A 26,726-nucleotide genomic window follows, 5' to 3' on the forward strand; every position below is an offset into this window, starting at 1 on the left:
GCCCTTTATGGATTAAAACCAGACTCTGCATCAACTATGTAATTTTACATGGGAGTTTTGCCATGGATCCCCCTCCGGCATGCCACAGTCCAGGTGTTAGTCCCCTTGAAACAACTTTTCCATCACTATTGTGGCCAGAAAGAGTCCCTGTGGGTTTTAAAATTCGCCTGCCTATTGAAGTCTATGGCGGTTCGCCCGTTCGCAAACAGTTGCGGAAGCTCGTGTCCGCCGTTCGCGAACGCAAAATTTTAGGTTTGCGACATCACTAATAAACGATTGTTCCATGATGATCTTGGAGATCACTCTTGGAAGAAGAACTAGAGGCAGAAAGATATAAGCATGTTGGTAAAACCAAGGAACTGCTAACGCATCCATCGACTCCGCCTGAGGATCCCTGGACCTGGACAAGTACCTGGGAAGTTTCTTGTTTAGATGGGAAGCCATCAGATCTATTTCTGGAAGACCCCACATCTGAGCAATCTGAAAAAACACATCTGGATGGAGAGACCACTCCCCCGGATGTAAAGTCTGACGGCTAGTGATGTCGCAAACCTAAAAATTTGGGTTTGCGAACGCGAACTTCCGCAAAAGCTCACAAATGGGCAAACCTTGCGAACCGCCATAGACTTCAATAGGCAGGCACATTTTAAAACCCACAGGGACTCTTTCTGGCCACAATAGTGATGGAAAAGTTGTTTCAAGGGGACTAACACCTGGACTGTGGCATGCCGGAGGGGGATCCATGGCAAATCTCCCATGGAAAATTACATAGTTGATGCAGAGTCTGGTTTTAATCCATAAGGGGCATAAATCACCTAACATTCCTAAATTGTTTGGAATAACGTGCTTTAAAACATCAGGTATGATGTTGTATCGATCAGGTAGTGTAAGGGTTACGCCCGCATCACAGTGCGCAGTGTAGGTGATATACCGGCCCTGACCATGCTTTGCAGACCAGGTATCAGTGATCAGATGGATCCTTGCCCCAACACTGTGTGCCAGACATGCCATTATAGCAGATTTATATGGCTTTGGTGTTGCTTTTTGGTAATTAGAAGGCTGCTAAATGCCACTGCACACCACACGTGTTTTATGCCCAGCAGTGAAGGGGTTAATTAGGGAGCATGCAGGCAGCTTTTAGAGTTAATTTTAACTTAATTGTAGTGTAGTAGACAACCCAAAGTATTGATCTAGGCCCATTTTGGTATATTTCATGCCACCATTTCACCGCCAAATGCGATCAAATAAAAAAAAAATTGTTCACTTTTTCACAAACTTTAGGTTTCTCACAGAAATTATTTACAAACAACATATGCAATTATGGCATAAATGGTTGTAAATGCTTCTCTGGGAACCCCTTTGTTCAGAAATAGCAGACTTATATGGCTTTGGCGTTGCTTTTTGGTAATTAGAAGGCTGCTAAATGCCACTGCGCACCACACGTGTTTTATGCCCAGCAGCGAAGGGGTTAATTAGGGAGCATGCAGGCAGCTTGTAGAGTTAATTTTAGCTTAAGTGTAGTGTAGTAGACAACCCAAAGTATTGATCTAGGCCCATTTTGGTATATTTAATGCCACCATTTCACCGCCAAATGCGATCAAATTTAAAAGAAACTTAAATTTTTTCACAATTTTAGGTTTCTCACTGAAATTATTTACAAACAGCTTGTGCAATTATGGCACAAATGGTTGTAAATGCTTCTCTGGGATCCCCTTTGTTCAGAAATAGCAGACATATATGACTTTGGTGTTGCTTTCTGGTAATTAGAAGGCTAAATGCTGCTGCCCATCACACGTGTATTATGGCTAGCAGTGAAGGGGTTAATTAGGTAGTTTGTAGGGAACTTGCAGGGTTAATTTTAGCTTTAGTGTAGAGATCAGCCTCCCACCTGACACATCAGACCCCCTGATCCCTCCCAAACAGCTCCCTTCCCTCCCCCATCCCACAATTGTCCCCGCCATCTTAAGTACTGGATCTTAAGTACTGGCAGAAAGTCTGCCAGTACTAAAATAAAAGGTTTTTAATATTTTTTTAAGCATATTTACATATGCTGTGGTGTAGCATCCCCCCTTAGCCCCCAACCTCCCTGATCCCCCCCAAAACTGCTCTCTAACCCTCCTCATCTGCCTTATTGGCAGCCATCTTGGGTACTGGCAGCTGTCTGCTATTATTTCACAGTCAAAAAAGTGTTGTTTTTTTTAAATGTACACTACTGTTACATGAGATATGAGTGGTGGCACTGGGCAAGTGGGCACAGTATACGCTGTGAGCCTGACACACACGCTTGCAGGCAGGCAGGCAACTGCAATTAGATTACACAGGAAAAAAAAAAAGCAGACATGTTCTAGCCCTAAAAAGGGCTTTTTGGGGTGCTGTCCTTACAGCAGAGATCAGATGAGTCCTTCAGGACTGTAGCGGACACTGAATACACTAGCCTAGCTATCGATTTCCCTATTAAATCAGCAGCAGCTATACTGTCCCTCCTGTCACTAAGAAATGCAGCTTCCAAATGAATCTAAAATGGATGCTGTCCAGGAGGTAGGAGGGTCTGGGAGGGAGGGTCTGCTGCTGATTGGCTGTAATGTGTCTTCTGACTGTGAGGTACAGGGTCAAAGTTTACTCAATGATGACGAATAGGGGGCGGATCGAACATCGAATATGTTCGGCCTCCGCGGTTAACGTGAACATGCTATGTTCGCCGGGAACTATTCGCCGGTGAACTATTCGCGACATCACTACTGACGGCTGAGATAATCCACTTCCCAGTTGTCTACACCTGGGATATGCACTGCAGAAATTAGACAAGAGCTGGATTCCGGCCAAGAAAGTATTCAAGATACTTCTTTCATAGCTAGGGAACTGTGAGTCCCACCCTGATGATTGACATATGCCACAGTTGTGATATTGTCTGTTTGAAAACAAATGAATGGTTATCTCTTCAACAGAGGCCAAACCTGAAGAGCCCTGAAAATTGCACAGAGTTCTAAAATATTGATTGGTAACCTCGCCTCTTGAGATTTCCAAACCCCTTGTGCTTTCAGAGATCACCAGACAGGTCCCCAACCTGAAAGACTTGCATATGTTGTGATTACAGTCCAGGTTGGACTTATAAAAGAGGCCCCTTGAGCTATACGATGGTGATCTAACCACCAAGTTAGAGAGAGTCGAACATTGGGATTTAAGGATATTAATTGTGATATCTTTGTATAATCCCAGCACCATTGATTCAGCATACAAAGCTGAAGAGGTCTCATATGAAAATAAGCAAAGGGGATCGCGTCCGATGCTGCAGTCATGAGACCTAAAACTTCCATGCACATAGCCACTGAAGGGAATGATTGAGACTGAAGGTTTCGACAAGCTTAAACCAATTTTATTAGTCTTTTGTCTGTTAGAGACAGAGTCATGGACACTGAATCTATCTGGAAACCTAAAAAGGTGACCCTTGTCTGAGGAATCAAGGAACCTTTTGGTAAATTGATCCTCCAACCATGTCTTTAAAGAAAAAACACTAGTTGATTCGTGTGAGATTCGGCAGAATGTAAAGACTGAGCTAGTACCAAGATATCCTCCAGATGGTCAGATGTCTCCTCAGGGAGTTCCGGTTGGGGAGGAGTTGTGCAGTGTACCTGCACGCCGGCGTGGTGAGAGGACGCCGATACAGCAGCTCCCCGCTCTCCGCCACTTATCCTGGAAATCTGCCCAGGTTTAGAGTGTGGCGCTCTGCAGGGATCTGACCTGCGTGAGAGGTGGAAGTCCCAAGAAGCCGTAGTTTGGCTGCGACTGCACAGCAGTCATCATTTTTATTGTGACTTTTGCTATTAAACTTGAGAGGGGAAAGAGGTTGCCGAGGATCCCACCCCCCCTGTTGGGCAAAGTGTTGCTGAAGGGGTTCAAATAAATTACTCTGGAGGGATTACAATGTGGAGGCGGTAGCCGGGAAGGAGTTCCTGTTGTTTTTTGTTCTGCAGCGAAACCGGCTTTACTCCAGGACGCTCCCTGGTGAGTAGCAGAGTGAAGCCGTGAACGCCAGCAAATGTGAAAGCACGAAATAGGATAAAGTATCCCGGCTGGAGCAGTCGACATATAAGCCACAAGGATTGGCTAAGGAGATTGCGAGTTGTCTTACCTGCTTTTGCCATAGTACCCCAGGTTTCCCCCCTGGAGGAGGAGAGTTTAACCATTTAAGAGGGGGGGCTCAACTAGCCGCATACCTGCTGGGGAAAGAGGCGGATTACTGCTGTTCCTGTGTGACTATAGCCGGATGCCGTGTCCAAGTGGTAAGACTGAAATCAACCTGGTCCGTTAAAGAAGGGCTGTTTTGTCTAATCTCTAAAGTTTGAAATTTGTGTGTTGGGGATCAGGTTTTTCCTCTCTGCCTGCTACTGGGTTTCATATCTGCTCGCTGAAACTGGCTGCCTGTATCATGAAGTCCCTTTGCAGCTATTACTTGTTAAAGACACATTCAGCTGGCAGGGGTTAGTGGGAGCGAATATCATAGCCCAGACCCTTATCACAGAAAGGGTATTAGTACCAATAAGAAAAGAAAGAGTAAACTGGGCATTTGATCCTGATAAAGGTTTTGACGGCTCAAATTACACATACAACTACTTCAGTCATGTGGTCTAGTGGCCTGGGAGTCGTGTGAGAAAAAAGGTGCATTAAAGTTCCAAGATTTAAGACTGGGATTGCAGAAGCCAAGTGTCCTTCTATATTTCTATAAAAGTTAAGTGGTCAACTAGAAATATCGTGCTGGACATTGCAAGCTGGTGGGTCCTCAGCAATACTGACTTTCTGGCCGGTGGAGTATATTTGTGGACTGGCTCCTTTTTCTCTAATCAAGTTTTACACTTTTCCTTGTGGTTTTATTTGTTCTTTTTGTTTTTGTGTTGTTTTTGTTTCTTTTTTCTGTATATGTGTTAAAATGCTACTAAGCTGTGGCTTAATACTACTAGAGATATCAGTCTAAATACCTGGGTATAGAAGGGCTGTTTCACTGTTATTACAGTAACCATTTCTTACGATTGTTAAAAGATTGATGTGGAGCTAGTTCAGTCATATCGAACTAGGTTGGTAATAGTCTTGGGGGTGTATCCTGGAATTTGAAATTTAGTCTATGTCAATTAATACTAGGAAGTATGATGAGTTTAAGGCGTCAGACATAGATAGGACCTCTTTAAATCTTAGTTCAAGGGCGTTAAGTATTAAATTCTGATTATAGTCCTCTTCAGATTTTTCCTTGAAGGAGGCAGTCTTCTATTGGGCAAAGAGGGGAAGGGAGAAAAAAAGAGAAAAAAATGGGAGAAAAATCTTGTTGATTTGTTCTTTCTGGTGGCAGGGATAAGAGTGAGCCTTTCAGAGAGCATACTCATTAAAGGCAATGATGGCTTATGACTAGAATTAGTCAGTGAGTTCCCAAACTTGTAACTTTCCTTTTTGGGGTTTGGATCCTTCTATACTGTTTTTTCACATTGTGTATGCTTTGTGCATACTCTTAAAAATTTCGGGCCCTTCTTTCACAGGAGGGACACGGGCCCCCCTTCAGAGATTTCTTTTTTTCTTGTTTTTGCACGCATAAAAGCTCCAGGTCGGGCTGGGCCTTAGTTACTTAATAACAAGGGTCTCGCCTCCGTTAGTGGAGGGAGCGGATCTCTTTCCTAATTTTTTTCATGTATAATATATATATTTATATTCACACTTGGGGGTTCTGTTTTTTTTTCCCTTTCTATATTCCTTTTTTTTTTTTTTTTTTTTTTTCTCTTGTCTTCTCCCTTTGTGTGCACGGGTGGTTTCTTCGGACTCGTACCCCATATATAAGGGTTTATGGATAAATATTTACTGGGGAAATTTTCTCCCAAAATGCCCATTAAAGCTAAAGACAAAAAAGCCAAAATGTCGGAGCCAGCTCTCGATACCTCAGTGGAACCAGTATCTAATCTTGGGGATACTCATACTTTATTCTCACAATTATCTGAATTATTTTTTCCCCAATTCGAGATGATTAGGAAAGAATTAGGTACTATCTCAGGCGAAATTACTACCTTGGCAGGAAAAGTAAGGCAGTTTTCACAGAGAATACAAGAGGCTGAAAATAGAATTTCGGATTTAGAAGATCAAGTTAACTCTCAGGAAACTTTAATATCTCAACAGGAGACTAAAATTACTAATCTGCAGGGGCGTCTAGACGATATAGAAGATCGGGCTAGACGAAATAATATTAGAATTGTGGGTCTCCCGGAGGATGCGGATTTTGAAGACCTTTTGAAGTTTACCTCGGTCTTACTCCCGCAGAAGCTGGGCGTCCCTCAATCTAAGTTACCTATTATAATTGAGAGAGCCCATAGAATTGGCCCAAAAAAAATACGGATTCAGGTCAAAGGAGGAATAGGGTGTGTATATGCAAGGTCCTTAATTTCCAGGACAAGATTGAAATGTTGAAATTGTTTAAGCAATTAAAGGAACCTCTAATGTTTGGTAATAGTAAAGTATTATTGTTTCAAGATTTTTCAGTGGAAACCTCCATGAAGAGAAGGATAATGGCGCCCCTCTGTACTCAAATTATTAACAAAGGAATCAATGCTCGGATGGTGTATCCTGCCAAAATAATAATTGAGTACAGAGGAATTCGTCAGATCTTCACAGAGGAGAGGGAGGCAAAAGAATTTCTTAAAGATAAATAAGGTCATACTTTATCCCATTTTTCCCAGGTTACCTAAGTATGATGTGGTATTATAAATTTACACTGTGTTTGCTTTTGTCGTTGAGTGTTTTTTTTTTTTCTTCTTCCCCTCTACCGATCGTTTAGAATATTCACTGTATAAATAGGATATGGAATTAAAGATAACCTCCTGGAATGTGGGGGGGATTTCATCTCCCTCAAAACGTAAATTAATTATTAAACTCTTAGCTAGAAACAAGTCTGATATTTCTTTCCTACAGGAAACCCACCTCGAAGATCACGAGGCTAAGAAACTTAAGATTAAATGGGTGGGTGAGGTAGTTTCTTCTTCTTCTGGAGGCAGGAAATGTGGGGTAGCGATTCTCATAAATAAGACCTTGGATTATAAAATTGATCGGATAGAATCAGACCCGGAAGCTAGATTTATTATTTTACATATATATATAAATGATTTAAAATTTGTTTTCTGCAATATTTATGGTCCCAATAAGTTGTATAGGGTATTTTGGGATAAGATCAAATGTAAATTGTTTCCTTTGGTTAAAGAAAATCTGGTCATTGGAGGTGATTTTAACATGACACTATTTCCAGAACTGGATCGGCTTGCTGCTAAAAAATTTTCAGAGAATAGGAGAAGTTCAAAGTATTTTTTAAGATTTTGCCAGAAACTACAGGTCTATGATATATGGCGTAGGTTAAATCCAGATGTTCAGAATTTCACATGTGAATCTAAGGCACATAGGACGTTTTCTCGCATAGACTTATTCTTAGTCTCAGAGTCCTTGCCGGTGGCGAAATTAGAGGCGGAGATTGATGAGATAGTAGTCTCGGACCACGCAATCATTTCTCTAGTGTTGTTTTTTCAGGACAAAAGGGATACCAAGTCTCCCAGATTCTTCTATCCGAGATTTCTCTATAATGATCCTAGATTTTTGGCTTGGTTAAAATATAAGTGGCAGGAGTATGCCAGGTTTAATTCCGGGTATATGCATAAAATAGAGGTTTTCTGGGAGGCAGCCAAAGCAGTGTTGAGGGGAGATATTAAGGGGTTTATGGTTACACAGAACAGGAAATCACGGGCGAGGGATACTCAATTGTCAAACCAAGTCAGAAATGCCTTTAGGAAATATTGTAGTGACCGTTCAAAGTCTAACTGGAAGGTATATATAGAAGCCAGAAAAGAAAGAGATGCGTTCTTGTTGCAAAAACATCAGCAAGAGGAGAAAAAAATCAATTTACGATTTAGAGGTATCCTTGGTAGCTCGGCTAAACATTTGGCCAGATTAGTTAAAGCTAGGAATAAGAAGAATCTTATCCCAGTAATCCAAGTAGAAGGGGGTCGTACCTCCGATGTTGATGAAATATCTGGAGTGTTTTTTCAATTTTATCAGCAATTATTTTCGGAAGGAGAATTCAACCAAGATAATCGGACAGAATTTTGGTCCTCGATCACTGTCCCTAAAATTCGAAAGGAAGAATTGGACATGTTAAATGCTCCGATTTCAGCTGAAGAGATAAGTAAAGCCATATCGCCGGCAAAACCGAACAAAGCAGCAGGACCGGATGGGCTACCTGCTGAATTTTACAAAAGTCTAGCTGATCAGGTTATACCAATTTTAGAAAGATTATACAATGAGTATCTTTTATCAGATAATGCTATCTCTGCCCTTTTTTCTGCAGCCAATATTTCATTGATACTAAAAAAATGGAAAAACCCGGAAGATCCAGCCTCTTATAGGCCTATTTCAGTCCTGAATGCAGACTATAAAATGTTAGCATCAATTCTAGCTCAGAGATTAGTGTCCTGTCTGGATAGATTGATTCACACGGACCAGGTGGGATTTATGGCAACTCGTAGTTCATCTAAAAACATAAGGAAATTAATAACTTTAGTCGATTTTGTTTGGAATTCAGAACAGGTTGTAGAGAAGAACGATTTCGAGGATTTAGTGGTCCTCACACTAGATGCGGTCAAAGCTTTCGACTGCATCTCGTGGAGGCATCTCTTCGCCACATTAACCCAATTTGGTCTTACTGGTAATTTCTTTAATTTTATTAAAAAAGTCTACCAGAAGCCGGTGTCGTATTTGCTAGTAAATGGCAGGATCTCTCCCAGCTTATTATTGCATAGAGGCACGCGGCAGGGTTGCCCTCTCGCCCCTACTGTTTAATATCGTATTGGAACCTTTGGCGATTAGACTGCGAGAGGTTCTTCCAGGGATCCAGCTAGGCCTTCAGAACCTGAAAATCCTCCTATATGCGGATGATATCTTATTATTTTTGAATAAAACAGCAGCCAATATTCCAAGAGTGGTTGATATGATAAAGCATTTTAGTACATTCGCCTGGTACAAAATCAATATGGAAAAGAGTGACCTGATGTGGCTCGGACACCAGAGGGTGGATCGACCTAGTACAATATTCCGTAATCTCAATGCGATCAAATATCTGGGATTAGAGATAGATAGGAATCCGAAACAGTGGTATCAGGCAAACTTTACAACTCTTTTTCAGAAAATACAGGAAGACCTCAAGCTTTGGGCTGCTTTTCCATTGTCACTTACCGCTTCGGTTAATCTAATAAAGACTATAATTTTTCCTAAAATTCTTTATTTTCTCCAAAATTTACCCCTTATTATTTCTAATAAGGATTTAAAGAACTTGTCTTCGTGGCTCTCTAAGTTTCTGTGGAAATCTAAAAAACCTCGGATTTCGATTAATAGGCTAATGCAGAAATTTACGGGAGCAGGCCTGGCTCTTCCTAGTGTTAGATTATATAATTGGGCATCACTAATTAAAATAGCGGTAGACTGGATTGCTCAGGCTGATTTGGTTTCTACATATGATCTAGAATCATATGTGGTCAAACCTTGGTCCTTAACGGCCCTTCTGCATTGTGTTCCGCAGTCTTTACCAAGAAGGGTGTTTTCCCTTATATCTGTAAGGAATATAGTGGTGATTTGGCATAAGGTTTGTAAGTTGTGTAAAGTTGATCCGGCTTTCTCAGACTTTTTACCCATTAGAGGAAATCCTTTATTTTTACCTGGGATAGATCAAAAATGTTTTCACGTCTGGCAGAATGGGGGACTGGTATACTTGAATCAGCTCCTCAATGATGATCGTCAGATTTTACCTTGGGAGACTATTAGGGAGCAGTTCTCTCTTCCGAGTGCTAATCGGTTTGCTTACTTTCAAATTCGACACTTTCTCAGTGGACAAAGATGGTATGCGATGGGAAGATGGGAATGGCCTGAGATTGAGAGTTGTATTAGAAAATTTAATATGGGGGATGCATCAATTTCACTAATTTATGACATCATGTTGACGAAACAGGGCATAATGGAGGAGGATAATTTAATCCGAGCCTGGTCACGATATATTCCAGCGATAGATCGGGAGATGCTAATCAATAGTCTGGCAACTGTGGCTAGATATTCGATAGCAGTAAGCTGGAAAGAATCTCATTTAAAACTTTTAAATAATTATTATTATTCCCCAGCGAAATTAGCTAATTTTGTTCCGGGTAAATCTTTTAAGTGCAAACATTGTTCTTGTGTGCAGGCGGATATTCGCCATATGTTATGGACCTGTCCTAAAATATCGCAACTATGGCAGAAAATTCAATACTGGTATAATAGAGTCTTTGAAACTTCTATCTCCCTTTCTCTGGAAGAAATAGTGTTGCTTTTCCCTGATGAGAGAGTTAATTTGTCGCTGTATATCCTAAATATTATTATACTAATTGTGAGATATAATATCTTTAAAAAATGGATATCAAAGACACCCCCTTCTCTCGTGTCAGTATTGAAGGATATCCAAGCTCAGATTATTTTTGAATCGTTTCATCTACAGCAAGTATCAGAAAGAAGAATTAGAAAATTTTTGGAAAGCTGGGCTCCAATTATTAAATCATATACTTTCTGCCTCCAGAAGCAGATCTTGCTGCCCTTCTTGGCGTCGGTGAGCTTTGCTGAGCTTGTCATACTACAGGTTCCCAGATACCTGGTTAAGGAATGCAGGGGATATAGATTAAGAGGGTAGTAGGTATTTCATGATCGATCTTGGTAGGGGGAGGGTTTACATGTTTTTTTTTTTTTGTTTTTTTTTTTGTTTTGTTTTTTTAGTTTTTACTTATGTTTTTATTTATATACAGGAGGTAAATATTAGCCATTACTTTGTTAAACTCATGAGGACAAAATGTAGTTTAAAAATAGTTTTTTCTTTTTTGGCCCGTGTATCTATAGAGAAGATAATGTTGGCAAATTTTTTACTGGTCCTGTGAGACAGTAATTTTTTTTTTGATATTATGATTTGTCGTCATGTTTTGAATGGCTATAATAAATAAAAGATTTAAAAAAAAAAAAAAAAAAGATATCCTCCAAATAAGAAAACAACGCAATACCCTGTTCTCTGATTACAGAGAGTAGTCCACCGAGAACCTTCGAAAAAATTCTTGGAGCTGACGCTAGGCCAAATGGAAGAGCGGCAAATTGGTAATGCTTGTCTAGAAAAGAGAATCTCAGAAATTGATAGTGGTCTGGATGAATCGGAATATGAAGATATGCAACCTGTAAGTCTAGTGTGGACATATAATGACCTTGCTGAACAAAAGGCACAATAGTCCTTCTAATCACCATTTTGAAAGTTGGCACTCTTACAAAACGATTCAAAATTTTCAGATCCAGAAGTGGCCTGAATAAATTTTCTTTCTTTGGGACAATGAATAGATTTGAATAAAACCCCAGACCCTGTTCCTGAAACAGAACTGGTATGATTACCCCTGAAAGCTCTAGATCTGAAACACACTTCAGAAAAGCTTGAGCCTTCACTGGATTTGCTGGAACATGAGAGAGAATCTTCTCACAGGAGGTCTTACTCTGAATCCTTTTCGATACCCTTGAGAGACAATACTCTGAATCCACTGATTTTGGACAGAATCTGCCCAAATGTTTTGGAAAAATTTTAATCTTCCCCCCACCAGCTGAACTGGAATGAGGGCCGCACCTTCATGCAGCCTTAGGGGCTGACTTTGGTTTCTTAAAAGGCTTGGATTTATTCCAACTTGAAGAAGGTTTCCAATTGGAACCAGATTCTTTTGGGGAAGGATTGCCTTTCTGTTCCTTATTCTGTCAAAAAGAACAAAAACAATTAGAAGCTTTAGATTTACTCTTAGGTCTTTTATCCTGAGGCAAAAAAACTCCCTTCCCCAGTGGCAGTTGAAATAATAGAATCCGACTGAGAACCAAATAAATTGCTACCTTGGAAAGAAAGAGATAGTAATCTAGACTTAGATACCATGTCAGCATTCCAATATTTAAGCCACAAAGCTCTACTAGCTAAAATAGCTAAAGACATAGGTTTAACATCAATTTTGATGATATAAAAAATAGCATCACAGATAAAATGATTAGCATGTTGAAGCAAACGAACAATGCTATCATGACAAATCAGAATCTGTTTCCTGTTGCGCTAAGCTTTTCAACCAAAAGGTTGATGCAGCTGCAACATCAGCCATAGATATAGCAGGCCTAAGAATATAGCCAGAAAATAAATAAGCTTTCCTTAGATAAGACTCAAGTTTCTTATCTAAAGGATACTTAAAATAAGTACTATCTTCCTTAGGAATAGTAGTACATTTGGCAAGAATAGAGAGAGCCCCATCAACTTTGGGGATTTTTTCACAAAACTCCAATCTAGCTGCTGGCAAAGGATACAACTTTTATTAACCTAGAAGAATGAATAAAAAAAAGTACCAGGCCTATCCCATTCCTTTGGAATCATATCAGAAATAGCATCAGTAACTGGAAAAACTTCTGGAGTAACCACAGGAGGTTTAACAGAATTTAAACATTTACTAGTTTTAGTATCAAGAGGACTAGATTCCTCAATATCCATAGTAATCAACGCCTCTTTAACAAGGAACGTATATACTCCATCTTAAAGAGATAAGTAGATTTATCAGTGTCAATATCTGAGGTAGGATCTTCTGAATCAGATAGATCCTCATCAGAAGAGGATAATTCAGTATGTTATCAGTCATTTGAAATTTCATCAACTTTATGAGAAGTTTTAAAACACCTTTTACATTTATTAGAAGGCGGAAAGCCTTCTGAATCGCATCAGCAATAAAATCTTTTATATTCACAGGGATATCATGTACATTCGATGTTGAAGGAACAACAGGCATTGTACTAGTACTGATGGATACATTCTCTGCATGTAAAATGTTATCATGACAACTGTTACATACTACAGCTGGAGAAATAATCTCCGCTAACTTACAACAGATACACTTAGCTTTGGTAGAACTGTTATCAGGCAGCAGGATTCCAACAGACATCTTGCAAATATGAGAGAAAAAAACAACATATAAAGCAAAATGATCAATTTCCTTATATGGCAGTTTCAGGAATGGGAAATAAAATGCAAACAGCATAGCCGTCTGAGCATAAAAAAAAAAGCAAGAGGCATATACGAAGTGTGGTTTAAATAATTAAATTATTTTGGGCCAAGTATGACGCACAACGCAAAATGAATTTTTTTGGCGCTAACAACATCCGGAAATGACGCAACTCACGTCATGGCAGACGCAACCTTGTGCACGGAAACCTGGCGTCAACTAAGATGCCAGAAAAGACGAATTTGCATTGCCGAATGTACCTTTGCACCAAAAAATTCTCGCACCAAGAATGACGCAATAAATATTAGCATTTTGCCCGCAAAATTTAATGAAAAAGCAGTCAATTTGAAGAAAAGACTATACCCCAGGTAAGAAAAAATAACTTCATAAATATTTTCCCAATTTTGAAATTGATAGTCTGCAAAAGGAAATATAAATAAAACCTGACTCATGGCAAATATAAGTACAATACATATATGTAATACTTTATATTAATACATAAAGTGCCAAACCATAGCTGAGAGTGTCTTAGGTAATGAAAACATACTTACCGAAAGACACCCGTCCACATATAGCAGATAGCCAAACCAGTACTGAAACAGTATCAGTAAAGGTAATGGAATATGAGAGTATATTGTCGATCTGAAAAGGGAGGTAGGAGATTAATCTCTATGACCGATAACAGAGAACCTATGAAAAGATTTCCTGTGAGTAAAACCATTGATTCAATAGGTGATACTCCCTTCACATCCCTCTGACAATCACTGTACTCTGAGAGGAATCAGGCTTCAAAATGCTGAGAAGCGCATAGCACAGAAGAAAATCAAGCACAAACTTACTTCACCACCTCCATAGGGAGGCAAAGTTTGTAAAACTGAATTGTGGGTGTGGTGAGGGGTGTATTTATAGGCATCTTGAGGTTTGGGAAACTTTGCCCCTTCTGGTAGGATTGTATATCCTATACTTCACTAGCTCATGGACTCTTGCCAATTACATGAAAGAAAATTATATATATAGTTAATCTGGTTTTCTTAAGGTTAACTATTGCAATAGCATTTTAGTGCTTTTTTTTTATACAGAAACACGCTAGGGAGCACTCATTGGATTTATGCTGACATATAGCACCCTTGTGGCTATCTGTGTGTATATGTATGTATGTATATATGTACATTATATATATAAATTACCATACATAGGGCTCCATTTATTAAGCAGCAGATGTTGCTTCAGAGCCCCATTGTTTAAGGAAGTTAAGAAGCAGTGGTATGCTGTTGGCATCGGCTGTAAGGTCACTGCTTCCTAACCTGTCTGCCACCCCATATGTAATGGATCAAAATCAAATGGGCTTAACTGTTTGGGTTGATTGACATCTCCTATCTCATGTCATTGGTTGACATCTCCTGCTCTCATTGAATTTGTTAAATGAGCTCCTATAAAGAATAGGGATGTGCATAAAGAGAAGCGCTCTACCAGGAATGAAGAATAGCCCAATTGTTTTTTTCACAGAAGAGAACTTTACTGGAGTATATCGGTCTGATCCTGCCTAGTATGGTCAGTCCAACTCCAAAATACCAGGCAATCCTCCTCTTAACAAGGAAAATGTCAACCCCAGATGATCATTTCAGCCTTTTATGGCCTTGTCAGTGAGGTGCATTCCTATCCCTCTAAGCACATTGGGCAAGGAGTCCATGTCTGGTTTCCCCATCACCCTTAGAGAGACTTCTCCAGGGTAATGTTACAAATTCATACAGAAAGAGAAGCGCTCTACCAGGAATGAACAACTGCTTAGTAGCCTGTTCTATGGTGAGTTACCACCTAGGAGCAGCCTCTTTAACCCAGTTGTGATTTTCAAAGAGAAGAAATTTCCTAAAGTATTTTAGCCACAGAAGGTGAAATTGATTGTCTTGGACTGCCATGTTCCTTGTTCAGAGGAGGATTGCCCAATGTTTTGGGGGCTGGACTACTCTTGCTAGGCGGGATCAGAGTGATATAATTCAGGAGGAATCTCCTCTGTGAGAGGCTTCTCCCAAGTAGTAACTCATCATAGAACAAGCTACTGAGCTGTTGTTTATTCATGGTAGAACACTTCTCTTTCTGTATGCATGTGAATTATGACCCTGGGTAAGTCTCCCTAAGGGTAATGGGGGACTCCTTGTCCAATGTGCTTAGAGGAATATGGCTGCGCTTCACTAGCGAGACTCACAGAAGGCTGAAATCATCTGGGATTGCCGTGTTCCTTGTTCAGAGGAGGATTGCCTGGTATTTCGGGGCTTAACTAACCTTGCTAGGTAGGGTTAGACTGATAAACTTCAGGAGAGCTCTCCTCTGTCATCCCTGATGGTAACTTGCAATAGAACAAGCTATTGAGCTGTTGTTTGTTCCTGGTAAAGCACTTCTCTTTCTGTATGCAGTAGAATTGTGCAAGGTCAGAATTCATAATCCTGCTGAATGCACTAAAGCCTTTGGAGGCAGTAGAAATTCTATTATTTCACTATAAAGTGGTCAAATGTGTATTAGATGGATATTTTAAATTATGTTTCACCACAATTAAAAAAAAAGTATTGTGTCCTTAAGTAGACACAAGTATTACTCAGTTCTGTCCTTGGTTTACCCAAAGCAATATATGCTAAAAAAAAATAACATCTGTGTTGGATATCAGGAAATTTGAGGAACATGTAAAGGTGATACTGGCAGCTCTGTATTTTGTAAGACTGGCAAAGAAACATTACCTGGTAATATATATTCAATGTAATTTATAGAGTACTGCTGGATTTCTCTCTGCTAAGTGTAGAAAACCAACATTGATTTATGACAGCCAAGGTCTAGTTGTTATTAGTGTTTGTGAAAAATGTATTTCAAAATAGTTTTTGTTAGAAATCTAAAAATAAAAATTGGTTATTGCTCACTTACTATAGTTTCTTGTGTATGATGTAGGTCAGCTGACCATTTTGTTACAGAACCAATTAAATAGAGATTTTAAAAAAATGAAATGCATAGGAAATTTGACAGAATTGACTAAAGCGTTACATTTATACTTAGTGATATTTTTTTTCTGTTACTGCTTTAATAAAATATAGAGATTATTGGGCTATTGGTCTACAGTTATTAAATGTAAACATAAAATAAGTGCTCACAGCTTAATTCACGGCAGAACCAATTAATTTCTAATTAATCTAAATTCTTTGGTATCGCTAAGAAAGCAAGATGGCAAAACTTTATATCAATAACACTGGGTGTAAAATGATTTATGAATAAACAATGTATTTCTTCTCAATCCACTAGCTTTTATGACAAAGGGATTTTACCTTAAAGGAAGGATTTTTCCTTTATAAGAGGGAGAGTTGAAATGTGTAGTATGTATTTACGAATCTGCCTCTAAACATTGATTTGGTTCTACTCTCATTAAAAATAAAAAAATGTAATGTTTTTTTATACTTCTTAAGTGTACACTGGGCCTTTTATAAATCTAGATTAATAATATTAACATTTATTTAAGTACTAACCCATTATGCCAAGATATACATAGGCAAAAGACAAGCGAGATGTACATAGGTAAGACACAAATGCATACACGTTTGATAATGCACACGTTCTACACTACATATGAAGCTATCGCTACAATATGTCAATTTTTATGCATAGCTGTCAGCTGTCTCCTACTCACTGATCTATGGATACAGTTCTTAGGTTTTCAATACAACATTTGAGGCATTGAATATTCATCTCATACCTCACTCACTATTACTGTCACTGATAAAATATTACCCAGTAGCATCCTTTCAAATGTAGAAAGTAGGCGCACAAGTTTTATTTGTTGCTTTGAATATTGTTATTTATAGTGCAGACATGAGCAATAATAAGCCACAACACAGTAAATGATCTAAAACACCATTTCAACTCTGACTTAGATCCCTGCTTTATGTTTCACCTATGTCATTAATTTGCTGTCTTTTTAAAACGCTTCCATATCTAATTTCTTTCTTTTTTTTTAAGATATCATAATGAAACTACCGGAATTGCATTTTTGATTCTACATAAACTGTTGGCTATTCAAATTTTGCTATGTTGAGTTTTGATTTCTGTTTATTATTTTCTCTTTTAGATTGAACTCCAGCGAATAACAATATACTGTAGTCCAAAACAAGCAGCTCTGGAGACCTGCTGTGAGGTATCTGATGGAATGGTAAGATTAGTTTCTGTAAATGTATGTTTTCATTTTAGTATAAACTGTATGTCAGATTGTGTACCTGTATGTGATCCCATCTTAACTAAAAGCTCTGCAAAATAATATTCAAAGACATTTTCTTCTATACTTCAGATAAACAAGTTATCCCTGATAATATCTAGACCTTGTAAAGTATTTCTTGCTTGTATATTAAATCTAAGTTTTAACAAAAGTTTAGTTAATATTATTCTTTTCTATGATGAAATAGCATAGTATAAAATTACTCAATTCCGTGAATGTTTGTTACTGTTGTACATTGAATACAAGAACAGTATATCCTACAAATTGTTTGCAATTACAATATCTTGCTGGAACGTAAACTGGTAATTCTAAGAATATATTTATAACATTTTTCTTGTAACATTTTTTCTTCTTATAACATTTTTTGGTGCCTAGCAAATGCAAGTTAGCTAAGGCAAGTTTCAATGACTATCTATTGTATATGGGATAATACTTAAAACAGTTGCTTATTCTGGGGAATTCCATATGGTAGTGCTGCCCGTTTTTTTGTTCAGTGGGACACATTTATGTAGACTAGGATGTAGGCTGGCAATGTATGTTATTTCAAATATATTTTCTAGCATTGTTCAAACTTAATGGTGTCTAAAAAAATATATCATATATTTTTCACCTAAAAATCTTCAGGTACACCAGTCACTATATTTAATATGTTCAGGTTCATGCAGAATTTACAAACCCTAAATCTGTGATAACAAAGTTGACCAAATTTAACCCATCAGACTCAACCAGTTAACCACTACTTCCCATAAGAAGAATGCTTTTATGTTGTTATGGCTGGGGTGCTCAGTGCCAATACTATAATGTATAGGAAAGAGGAATGAAAAGAAACACAAGAAGAGCACTCACTTATCATAACTATCTAATACAGTTATCATAATGAAATTATTCATAAAACATAATGTTTACTTTTATTACAATTAACATTTTTTCAGAAACATTAAAAACAAATAAAAATCCAACATGAAATAAAAGATCTGTGCAGTACACCATTATTTAAATTCTAATCTGTATAACATATAGAAACAGTCTGAGTGCAGTTAACGAGCAATTAGCAGTGGTTGTCCCGTTGTACACAAGCCACCGAATAAAACGATCCCTCAATAAGCTATGAGGACACAGTCCTCCAAGTATACTAAACTATGCTTTCAATAGGTTGGGAACAATTATTAAAAATGGTTGTGTCAGTGCATCCAAGCTCTGCAAAAACATCTTAGACTATAGGAAATCATTCTAAAATTAATCACAACCAGTATATTATACTACACAGATCACAATAATCCCCTGATTCATATTTTACCTTCCGTCTTTTTCAAAGGCAACCCGAACACTCCTAAAACTGTGTTTAAATACCAATAATCAGCCAATCACAGGGCACTTCCTTTACACACCCTCTCATCTACCTATCCGGTTAGAACAATATTTCAATGATTCATTCCATTCAAAATTACCTAATACATCTATCCTGTATACACAACATGACATAACCAACCAATATTGTGTTCTCAGAGATCTTTCCTTACAAGGTAATTCACAATCTGATTATAACTTTATTCATCCATTCCATCACTAGCTGACACGCAATATTATATATATATATATATATATATACTGTGTGTATATATATATATATATATATATATATATATATATATATATATATATATATATCAGCCAATTTAATATGTAGAGATCACTCACTAACCCTGCGTTTCAACCAATAACAGGAGAGTGGGTGTTATCCATATACTGCTACTTCATATGTCACGTGATATTATCCTTCCAATCTGAACCCCAGATATGTACGTAGCATATAATTGCTCTAAATCAATTCTGATTGTCATTATTGATTTACATCTATATCTATCGATCCACTTACCAGTACACCCCTAGGTGCTATTTATAATCTACACTATATATACAGAATCTAAATCAAAAGTCTATCATCCCATCACATGTTTTTATTAGCCAATAACAAAAAGTGGGCATGACTTTGTATCAAAACAAAACATACTTACACATCTTACGCTCGGTTAATATAATATATCAAGCAACAATTTTTATCATTGTTATTCCACTATTCCCTATTATTTATGACTAGTACTAAAGCCCGTGTACACGGGCCATTTTTTTCAGAACAGCGGTCCCACCCCTTGCTCTCTCCCCCCTTTCTTTTGCTCTCTCTTCCCCCCTCTCTTTTGCTTTCTTTCCCCCCTCTCTTTTGCTTTCTCTCCCCCCTCTCCTTTGTTCTCTCTCTCCCCTCTTTTGCTCTCTCTCTCCCCTCTTTTGCTCTCTCTCTCCCCTCTTTGGCTCTCTCCATCCTTTCTTTTGCTCTCTCTCCCCCCTCTTTGGCTCTCCCCCCCCCTTTGGCTCTCCCCCCCCTCTTTGGCTCCCCCCCTCTTTGGCTCTCTCCCCTCTTTTGCTCTCTCTCCTCTTTGGCTCTCTCTCTCCCCTCTTTGGCTCCCCCCCCCCTTTGGCTCTCTCTCCCCCCTCTTTGGCTCTCTCTCCCCCCTCTTTGGCTCTCTCTCCCCCCTCTTTGGCTCTCTCCCCCCTCTTTGGCTCTCCCCTCCCCTTTGGCTCCCCCCTCCCCTTTGGCTCCCCCCCTCTTTGGCTCTCCCCCCCCCCCTCTTTTGCTCTCCCCTCCCCTCTTTTGTTCTCTCCCCCCCTCTTTTGTTCTCTCCCCCCCTCTTTGGCTCTCTCCCCCCCTCTTTGGCTCTCCCCCCCCTCTTTGGCTCTGCCCCCCCCCTCTTTGGCTCTCTCTCCCCCCTCTTTGTCTCTCTCTTTGGCTCTCTTTCCTCTTTGGCTCTCTCTCTCCCCCCTCTTTGGCTCTCCCCCCCTTTAGCTCTCTCCCCCCCCCTTTGGCTCTCCCCCCCCCCCTTTGGCTCTCTCTCCCCCCTCTTTGGCTCTCTCTCCCCCCTCTTTGGCTCTCTCTCCTTTTTGGCTCTTTTTCCTCTTTGGCTCTCTCTCTCCCCCCTCTTTGGCTCTCCCCCCCTTCTCTTTGGCTCTCCCCCCCTTCTCTTTGGCTCTCTTCCCCCCCTTCTCTTTGGCTCTCTCTCCCCCCCCTTCTCTTTGGCTCTCTGCCCCCCCCCTTCTCTTTGGCTCTCTGCCCCCCCCTTCTCTTTGGCTCTCTGCCCCCCCCTTCTCTTTGGCTCTCTGCCCCCCCCTTCTCTTTGGCTCTCTGCCCCCCCCCTTCTCTTTGGCTCTCTGCCCCCCCCTTCTCTTTGGCTCTCTGCCCCCCCCTTCTCTTTGGCTCTCTGCCCCCCCTTCTCTTTGGCTCTCTGCCCCCCCCTTCTCTTTGGCTCTCTGCCCCCCCCTTCTCTTTGGCTCTCTGCCCCCCCCTTCTCTTTGGCTCTCTGCCCCCCGCCTTCTCTTTGGCTCTCTGCCCCCCCTTCTCTTTGGCTCTCTGCCCCCCCCTTCTCTTTGGCTCTCTGCCCCCCCTTCTCTTTGGCTTTCTGCCACCCCCCTTCTCTTTGGCTCTCTGCCCCCCCCTTCTCTTTGGCTCTCTGCCCCCCCCCTTCTCTTTGGCTCTCTGCCCCCCCCTTCTCTTTGGCTCTCTGCCCCCCCCCTTCTCTTTGGCTCTCTGCCCCCCCCTTCTCTTTGGCTCTCTGCCCCCCCCCTTCTCTTTGGCTCTCTGCCCCCCCCCCTTCTCTTTGGCTCTCTGCCCCCCCCCCTTCTCTTTGGCTCTCTGCCCCCCCTTCTCTTTGGCTCTCTGCCCCCCCCTTCTCTTTGGCTCTCTGCCCCCCCTTCTCTTTGGCTCTCTGCCCCCCCCCCCCTTCTCTTTGGCTCTCTGCCCCCCCCTTCTCTTTGGCTCTCTGCCCCCCCCTTCTCTTTGGCTCTCTGCCCCCCCCCTTCTCTTTGGCTCTCTGCCCCCCACTTCTCTTTGGCTCTCTGCCCCCCCTTCTCTTTGGATCTCTGCCCCCCCCCTTCTCTTTGGCTCTCTGCCCCCCCCTTCTCTTTGGCTCTCTGCCCCCCCCTTCTCTTTGGCTCTCTGCCCCCCCTTCTCTTTGGCTCTCTGCCCCCCCTTCTCTTTGGCTCTCTGCCCCCCCCTTCTCTTTGGCTCTCTGCCCCCCCCCCTTCTCTTTGGCTCTCTGCCCCCCCCCTTCTCTTTGGCTCTCTGCCCTTCCCTTCTCTTTGGCTCTCTGCCCCCCCCCTTCTCTTTGGCTCTCTGCCCCCCCCCCCCCTGCTCCCTCTCTGGCTCCCTCTCTGGCTCCCTCTCTGGCTCTGTCTTCGCGGGACCCCGCCTGGCCACGCCCCATCGCGGCAACACCCGCCCGGCCACGCCCCTCGCGACGCCCGGCCACGCCCCTCGCGACGCTCCCGTCGGCCACAAACAGCTGTGAGGTCTGGGGAGCGCGTTGCCGCTTCTCACGCAGCAGACCTCACAGCTGTTGAGTAGCTCGCGCTCCCTATCTCACAGCTGCTTGTATGCTGTGTAGCGCTCCCAATCTGTCAGCTGTCAGCTATGCCGAGGTGCGCGAGAATAGAATCTAAGGCCAAGTGTTTGTCTGAACTGCGCATGACGGCTTCAGACAAACACTTGTCTTTTATAATATAGGATGTAGTAACACATGCTTTTCTAGGTCCATAACCAAAGGTAAGTATCAATCTCATATTACCTTCCCTTGTATGAAACAATGACTCATTGATAATCCATCACTCCCTATTCAAACCAATAAAAAATCAAATGTTCCATTTCTCATATGAACAAACCAAACCCTATTTGTTCATGAATACTTCCTGGTATTAATGTTTTTAAATAGAAGATCCACCTCCACATATTCCTAATCCAATTACTTGTAACACTGAAACTATTAGTTCTGGTTGGGTTTTATGATATAAAAATGAAAGTCAGCTGCACAACTAAATTTCCAAAGGACTTTATTCCATAACTAAAAAGGAGCAAGTACAAACAAGAACTTTGTTTTGGGTCTCATACCCTTAGTCATGTCCTAGTCCATGACATGACTAAGGGTATGAAACCTGAAACATATTCTTTGTTTGTACCTGCTTCTTTTTTAGTTATGGAATAAAGTCCTTTGGAAATTCAGTGGTGTGGCTGACTTTGGATTTTATACTGGTTTTGGAGATTTGCAGTGACCCACGCAGTTCGCACACTTTCTGTAAAATTATTGTGCTGCATTTTTTTAGGGTGGATTTTTTTAGATTACTTTTTTGTTTTGTTTTTACGGATGGCAAAAGAGTTAATGCCATTTTCATAACAATACCCAGCCAAATGCCCTTTTCAGGTAAATTTTTAGGGTAGAGTTTTTTTTCCTTTTCTTTGGAATCATGGAATCCATTCTTTTTCACTTATCCACCCTTCTATGTTTGCTAGACCAATCAATTTGTCATACAAATTCAGAAATTCCAATGTGGGGTTTGAATACGTTGTTTATAACACTTCTTATTATTCAACTCTCTTGATGCTTCTTTATTATATTATTCTTTATCCCGAATCACTAAATTGCCTCCTTTGTCCAAGGGTTAACCAAAATGTTATCCCAGGTCTGAATTTTACTTTAAGGAACATGAAACCCAAATGTTTTCTTTAATGATTTAGAAAGAGCATGCAATTTTAAACAACTTTCTAATTTACTTCTATCATCTAATTTGGTTCATTATCTTGATATCCTTGCTGAAAAGCATATATAGATAGGCTCAATAGCTGCTGATTGGTGGCTGCAAATAGATGCTTCGTGTGATTTGCTCATTCATGTGCATAACTATTTCTTAAACAAATGATAAAGAATAAAGCGAATTAGATAATAGAACTAAATTGAAATGTTGTTTAAAATTGTATTCTCTATCTGTATCATGAAATAAAAAAATGGGTTTAATGTCCCTTTAAAGCTAATCTCTCTTCTTTACTTAAATGGCTCATGTGTAAGTATCCAAAGTGTGCAATAACTGGTGAGTCTCAAGGCGTTAGATAAGATATCAAAACAAAGCTTTATTTCATGAAGAACATAAAAATCTTGTTAAGAAATGTGTTTACACATAGCAGCAGTAAATGTCTTACGCATTTCGTCAGAAAAACACAACCTTTCTCATAGACAAGTATGCCTACTTTATTTATTGACTAATAAAAACATGTGGTGGGGTAATAAATAGATCATTGATGGTAAGTAGATTGATAGACATGGATGTAAATTAGAATCAATCAAGAGCATTTCTTTGTTACATATTTGGAGTTTATATTGGAAGGATAATATCACGTGACATATAAAGTGACAGTAGGATTTGGATTAAATTAACTCTTCTTATTGGTTATTATTATTATTATTGGTTATTTGTAGAGCGCCAACAGATTCCGCAGCGCTATAAACATAGGCAGAATACAAGGAAACTTTTATAGGAATCAGATAGGAAGAGGGCCCTGCCAAGAGTTGCACTGTTGTAGTCAGCTCTAAAGAAGGTGATCTACAAACAGCATCGTTCTTAGGCTTACATGCTAAGGGGGTTCAAGGGGATAGCAATGGAGGAGATGAAACAGTATAAAGAAAGGTTAGTGTAGGTTGTATGCATCCCTGAACAGTAGAGTCTTGAGAGAGCGCTTGAAGTTTTCAAAACTAGGGGAGAGTCTTGTGGAGCGAGGCAGAGAGTTCCACAAGATAAGAGCCAGTCTGGAGAAGTCCTGTAAGCGGGAGTGTGAGAAAGTAACAAGAGAGGAGGAGAGTAGGAGGTCATGAGCAGAGCGAAGGGGATGGGAGGGAGAGTATCTGGAGACAAGGTCTGAGATATAGGGGGGAGCAGTGCAGTTGAGGGCTTTGTGTGTCAGCGTGAGAATTTTGTGTTTAATCCTGGAGGCAGAAAGGTGGAGCAGATGAAGAGCGACGTGCAAGGAAAATGAGCCTGGCAGAGGCATTCATTATGGATTGTAAAGGAGCTAAGCGGCAGCTGGGGAGACCAGAGAGGACAGAGTTGCAGTAATCGAGGCGGGAAAGGATGAGAGAGTGGATTAAAATCTTAGTTGTGTCTTATGTAAGGAAATGTCAAATTTTATAGATGTTTTTAAGGTGGAAACGGCAATGGAAAGAAAGGTCAAGTGTGACCCCAAGACATCGGGCATGTGGGGTAGGGGTAATGATGAAGTTGTCAACGGTTATAGAGAGATTGGGGGTGGAGATTATTGAAGAAAGAGGGAAAATAAGGAGCTTAGTTTTTCGAGAGATTTAGCTTGAGGTAGTGAGAGGACATCCAGGAAGAGATATGAGAAAGACAGTTAGTGACATGGGTTATCAAGGAAGGAGATAGGTCTGGTGCAGAGAAGTAGATTTGGGTGTCATCTGCATACAAATGATATTGGAACCCGTGGGACTTTATTATGGAACCTAATGATGATGTGTAGATTGAGAAGAGAAGGGGACCGAGGACAGAGCTTGTGGTACCCGAACAGAAAGTGGTGACAGGACAGAGGAGGGTTCAGAGAAGGCTACACTAAAGGTACAGTTTGACAGATAGGAAGAGAATCACAAGAGAGGGCTGTGTCACAAATGCCGAAGGATTTGAGGGTTTGGAGCAAAAGAGGGTGGTCAACAGTATCAAAGGATGTGGACAGATCAAGGAGGAAAAACAGAGAGAAGTGGCCTTTATATTTTGCTGTAATTAGGTTGTTGGTAACCTTAATGATTGCTGTCTCTGTGGAGTGATGGGGACAACATCCAGATTGCAGTGGGTCGAGGATGGAGTGTAAGTAAATAGGATAGGCATGCATATACTAGCTTTTCGAGAAGCTTTGAGACAAGAGGAAGTAGGCAAATAGGGTGGGAGTTGGATGGGGAGGTTGGATCAAGACAAGGTTTTTTGAGGATTGGTGTGACCAGTGCATGTTTTTTAGATGAGGAAAATATACCGGTGCTGAGGGAGAGGTTAAAAATGTGTGTGAGTATAGGGTTAAGGGTAGAAGAGAGGGAGGGGAGCAGCTTTGAGAGGATAGGGTCAAGAGGACAGGTAGTGAGGTGAGAGCTCAGTATAAGTGCTGAAACATCTTCCTCAGTAACAGGGGAGAAAGAGCTAAATTTATGGCTATGTGGGTTGTGGCTGATTGTGAGCGTTTGAGGGGGTGAGAGAATGGAAGTATGTTGAGAGCTGATTTCATTTATTTATTTTTTTTCAATTTATCATTTTATTGAATATATAATACTACAACAGAAATTTATACATCAAAACAGACATTACAGGTATCATATCTGGAGACACAGCTCCAAGTAGCTGTACATCTGAACAATCTGATGGCTTATAGACAACAAACACAAAAAAAAATGGATATAGTCAGGCCTATCCTATTCCTATCATCTTTAAAACTGAAAAAAACTTGTCAAAACCTGACAGGACATAATATAATTTGTGTTTCTACCTTACATACCTATAAAAATAAGCAAATATTGGTTTACTATTACATTTTCCTGTAATTATTTCCCTCTCTTTTGTTTCTTTTTTCTCTTTTTTCTTTCCTTTGGATTCCATCAAACAAAAAAAAATGAACAGACAAACAAACCAACAACAACAACCTCAAAAACAAAACAAAAAAATTCTACCTAAACAAAAATGAATCACTCTCAATCCCCGCCCCCCCCTCCACTCTCCCAGAACGCCATCGACTAGGAATCCCATATATTACGATCAATCCATGTATGTGGAAAAACATTAAGTAGCGTTAATTCCGCAAAACTTACTGATGAAAGGAACGGGGAAAGAATCCGCTTCTGTAAGGGATATGGATAAGACAAAATAAGTGGCGACCATCTCCAGAGAAACTGTTTAATCCTCTCCTCCGATGCCTTGTAAAGATGAAAAGATTCAAATACAATTTGGTCTTGTAAGATTCTAAAGACCATAGCTATTCCCGGAATACTCCTAGCTTTCCAGTTTTTAAGAATACAATATCTAACAGTGAGGATAATCGTATTTAAACTATTTATGGTGTTAACATTGATGGCCTCTTGTGGGGGAAATAAAAAGATGACATCCTTCGCAGATAATCCAATTGATATTTTATATAGTTTGTTGAACCAGAAAATGATCTTTAACCATAATTGTCTTACCATAGGGCATGTCCAGAACATATGAAGCAGGTCTGCTCTATCATGTGAACAGCGAGGGCATGAACTGACCGAAGTCAGATAAAATCTGGCGACTTTCCACGGCAAAAGATAAAAATCAGCTTCATATGGGATTCGTTCCAAGAAGTCGGGACTTTACACTTACGTAGAGAGTCAAAACTCTGAGTAATCTTATCATGGTTTACCGCCGGTATTAAAGGCAGCCAGGACTTACAAATGTTCTCCCTGATTAGGAGACTCTGCTTAGTCAACATGATATCATACATCAGTGATATCGAAGATTTTCCTGCCACAATTTTTTGTATAAGAGGCTTAATATCCGTCCAAAGCGAAAAGGAAGAC

The 26,726-nt window shown here is 40.3% G+C and overlaps 1 protein-coding gene across 4 annotated transcripts in view; it reads left to right on the plus strand.

Moving 5' to 3' along the window:
- Positions 1-26,726, plus strand: part of COL19A1 (collagen type XIX alpha 1 chain) — a 1,696,717-nt gene that overhangs the window by 412,145 nt on the left and 1,257,846 nt on the right. For all 4 annotated transcript variants that reach the window (XM_053710417.1, XM_053710419.1, XM_053710420.1 and 1 more), the window contains exon 7: positions 17,182-17,262. In XM_053710417.1, the coding sequence (XP_053566392.1) occupies positions 17,182-17,262 (81 nt within the window). The remainder of the gene's footprint in view (positions 1-17,181; positions 17,263-26,726) is intronic.

Source organism: Bombina bombina, chromosome 4 (genome assembly GCF_027579735.1).
Source record: "Bombina bombina isolate aBomBom1 chromosome 4, aBomBom1.pri, whole genome shotgun sequence".
NCBI lineage: Eukaryota > Metazoa > Chordata > Amphibia > Anura > Bombinatoridae > Bombina > Bombina bombina.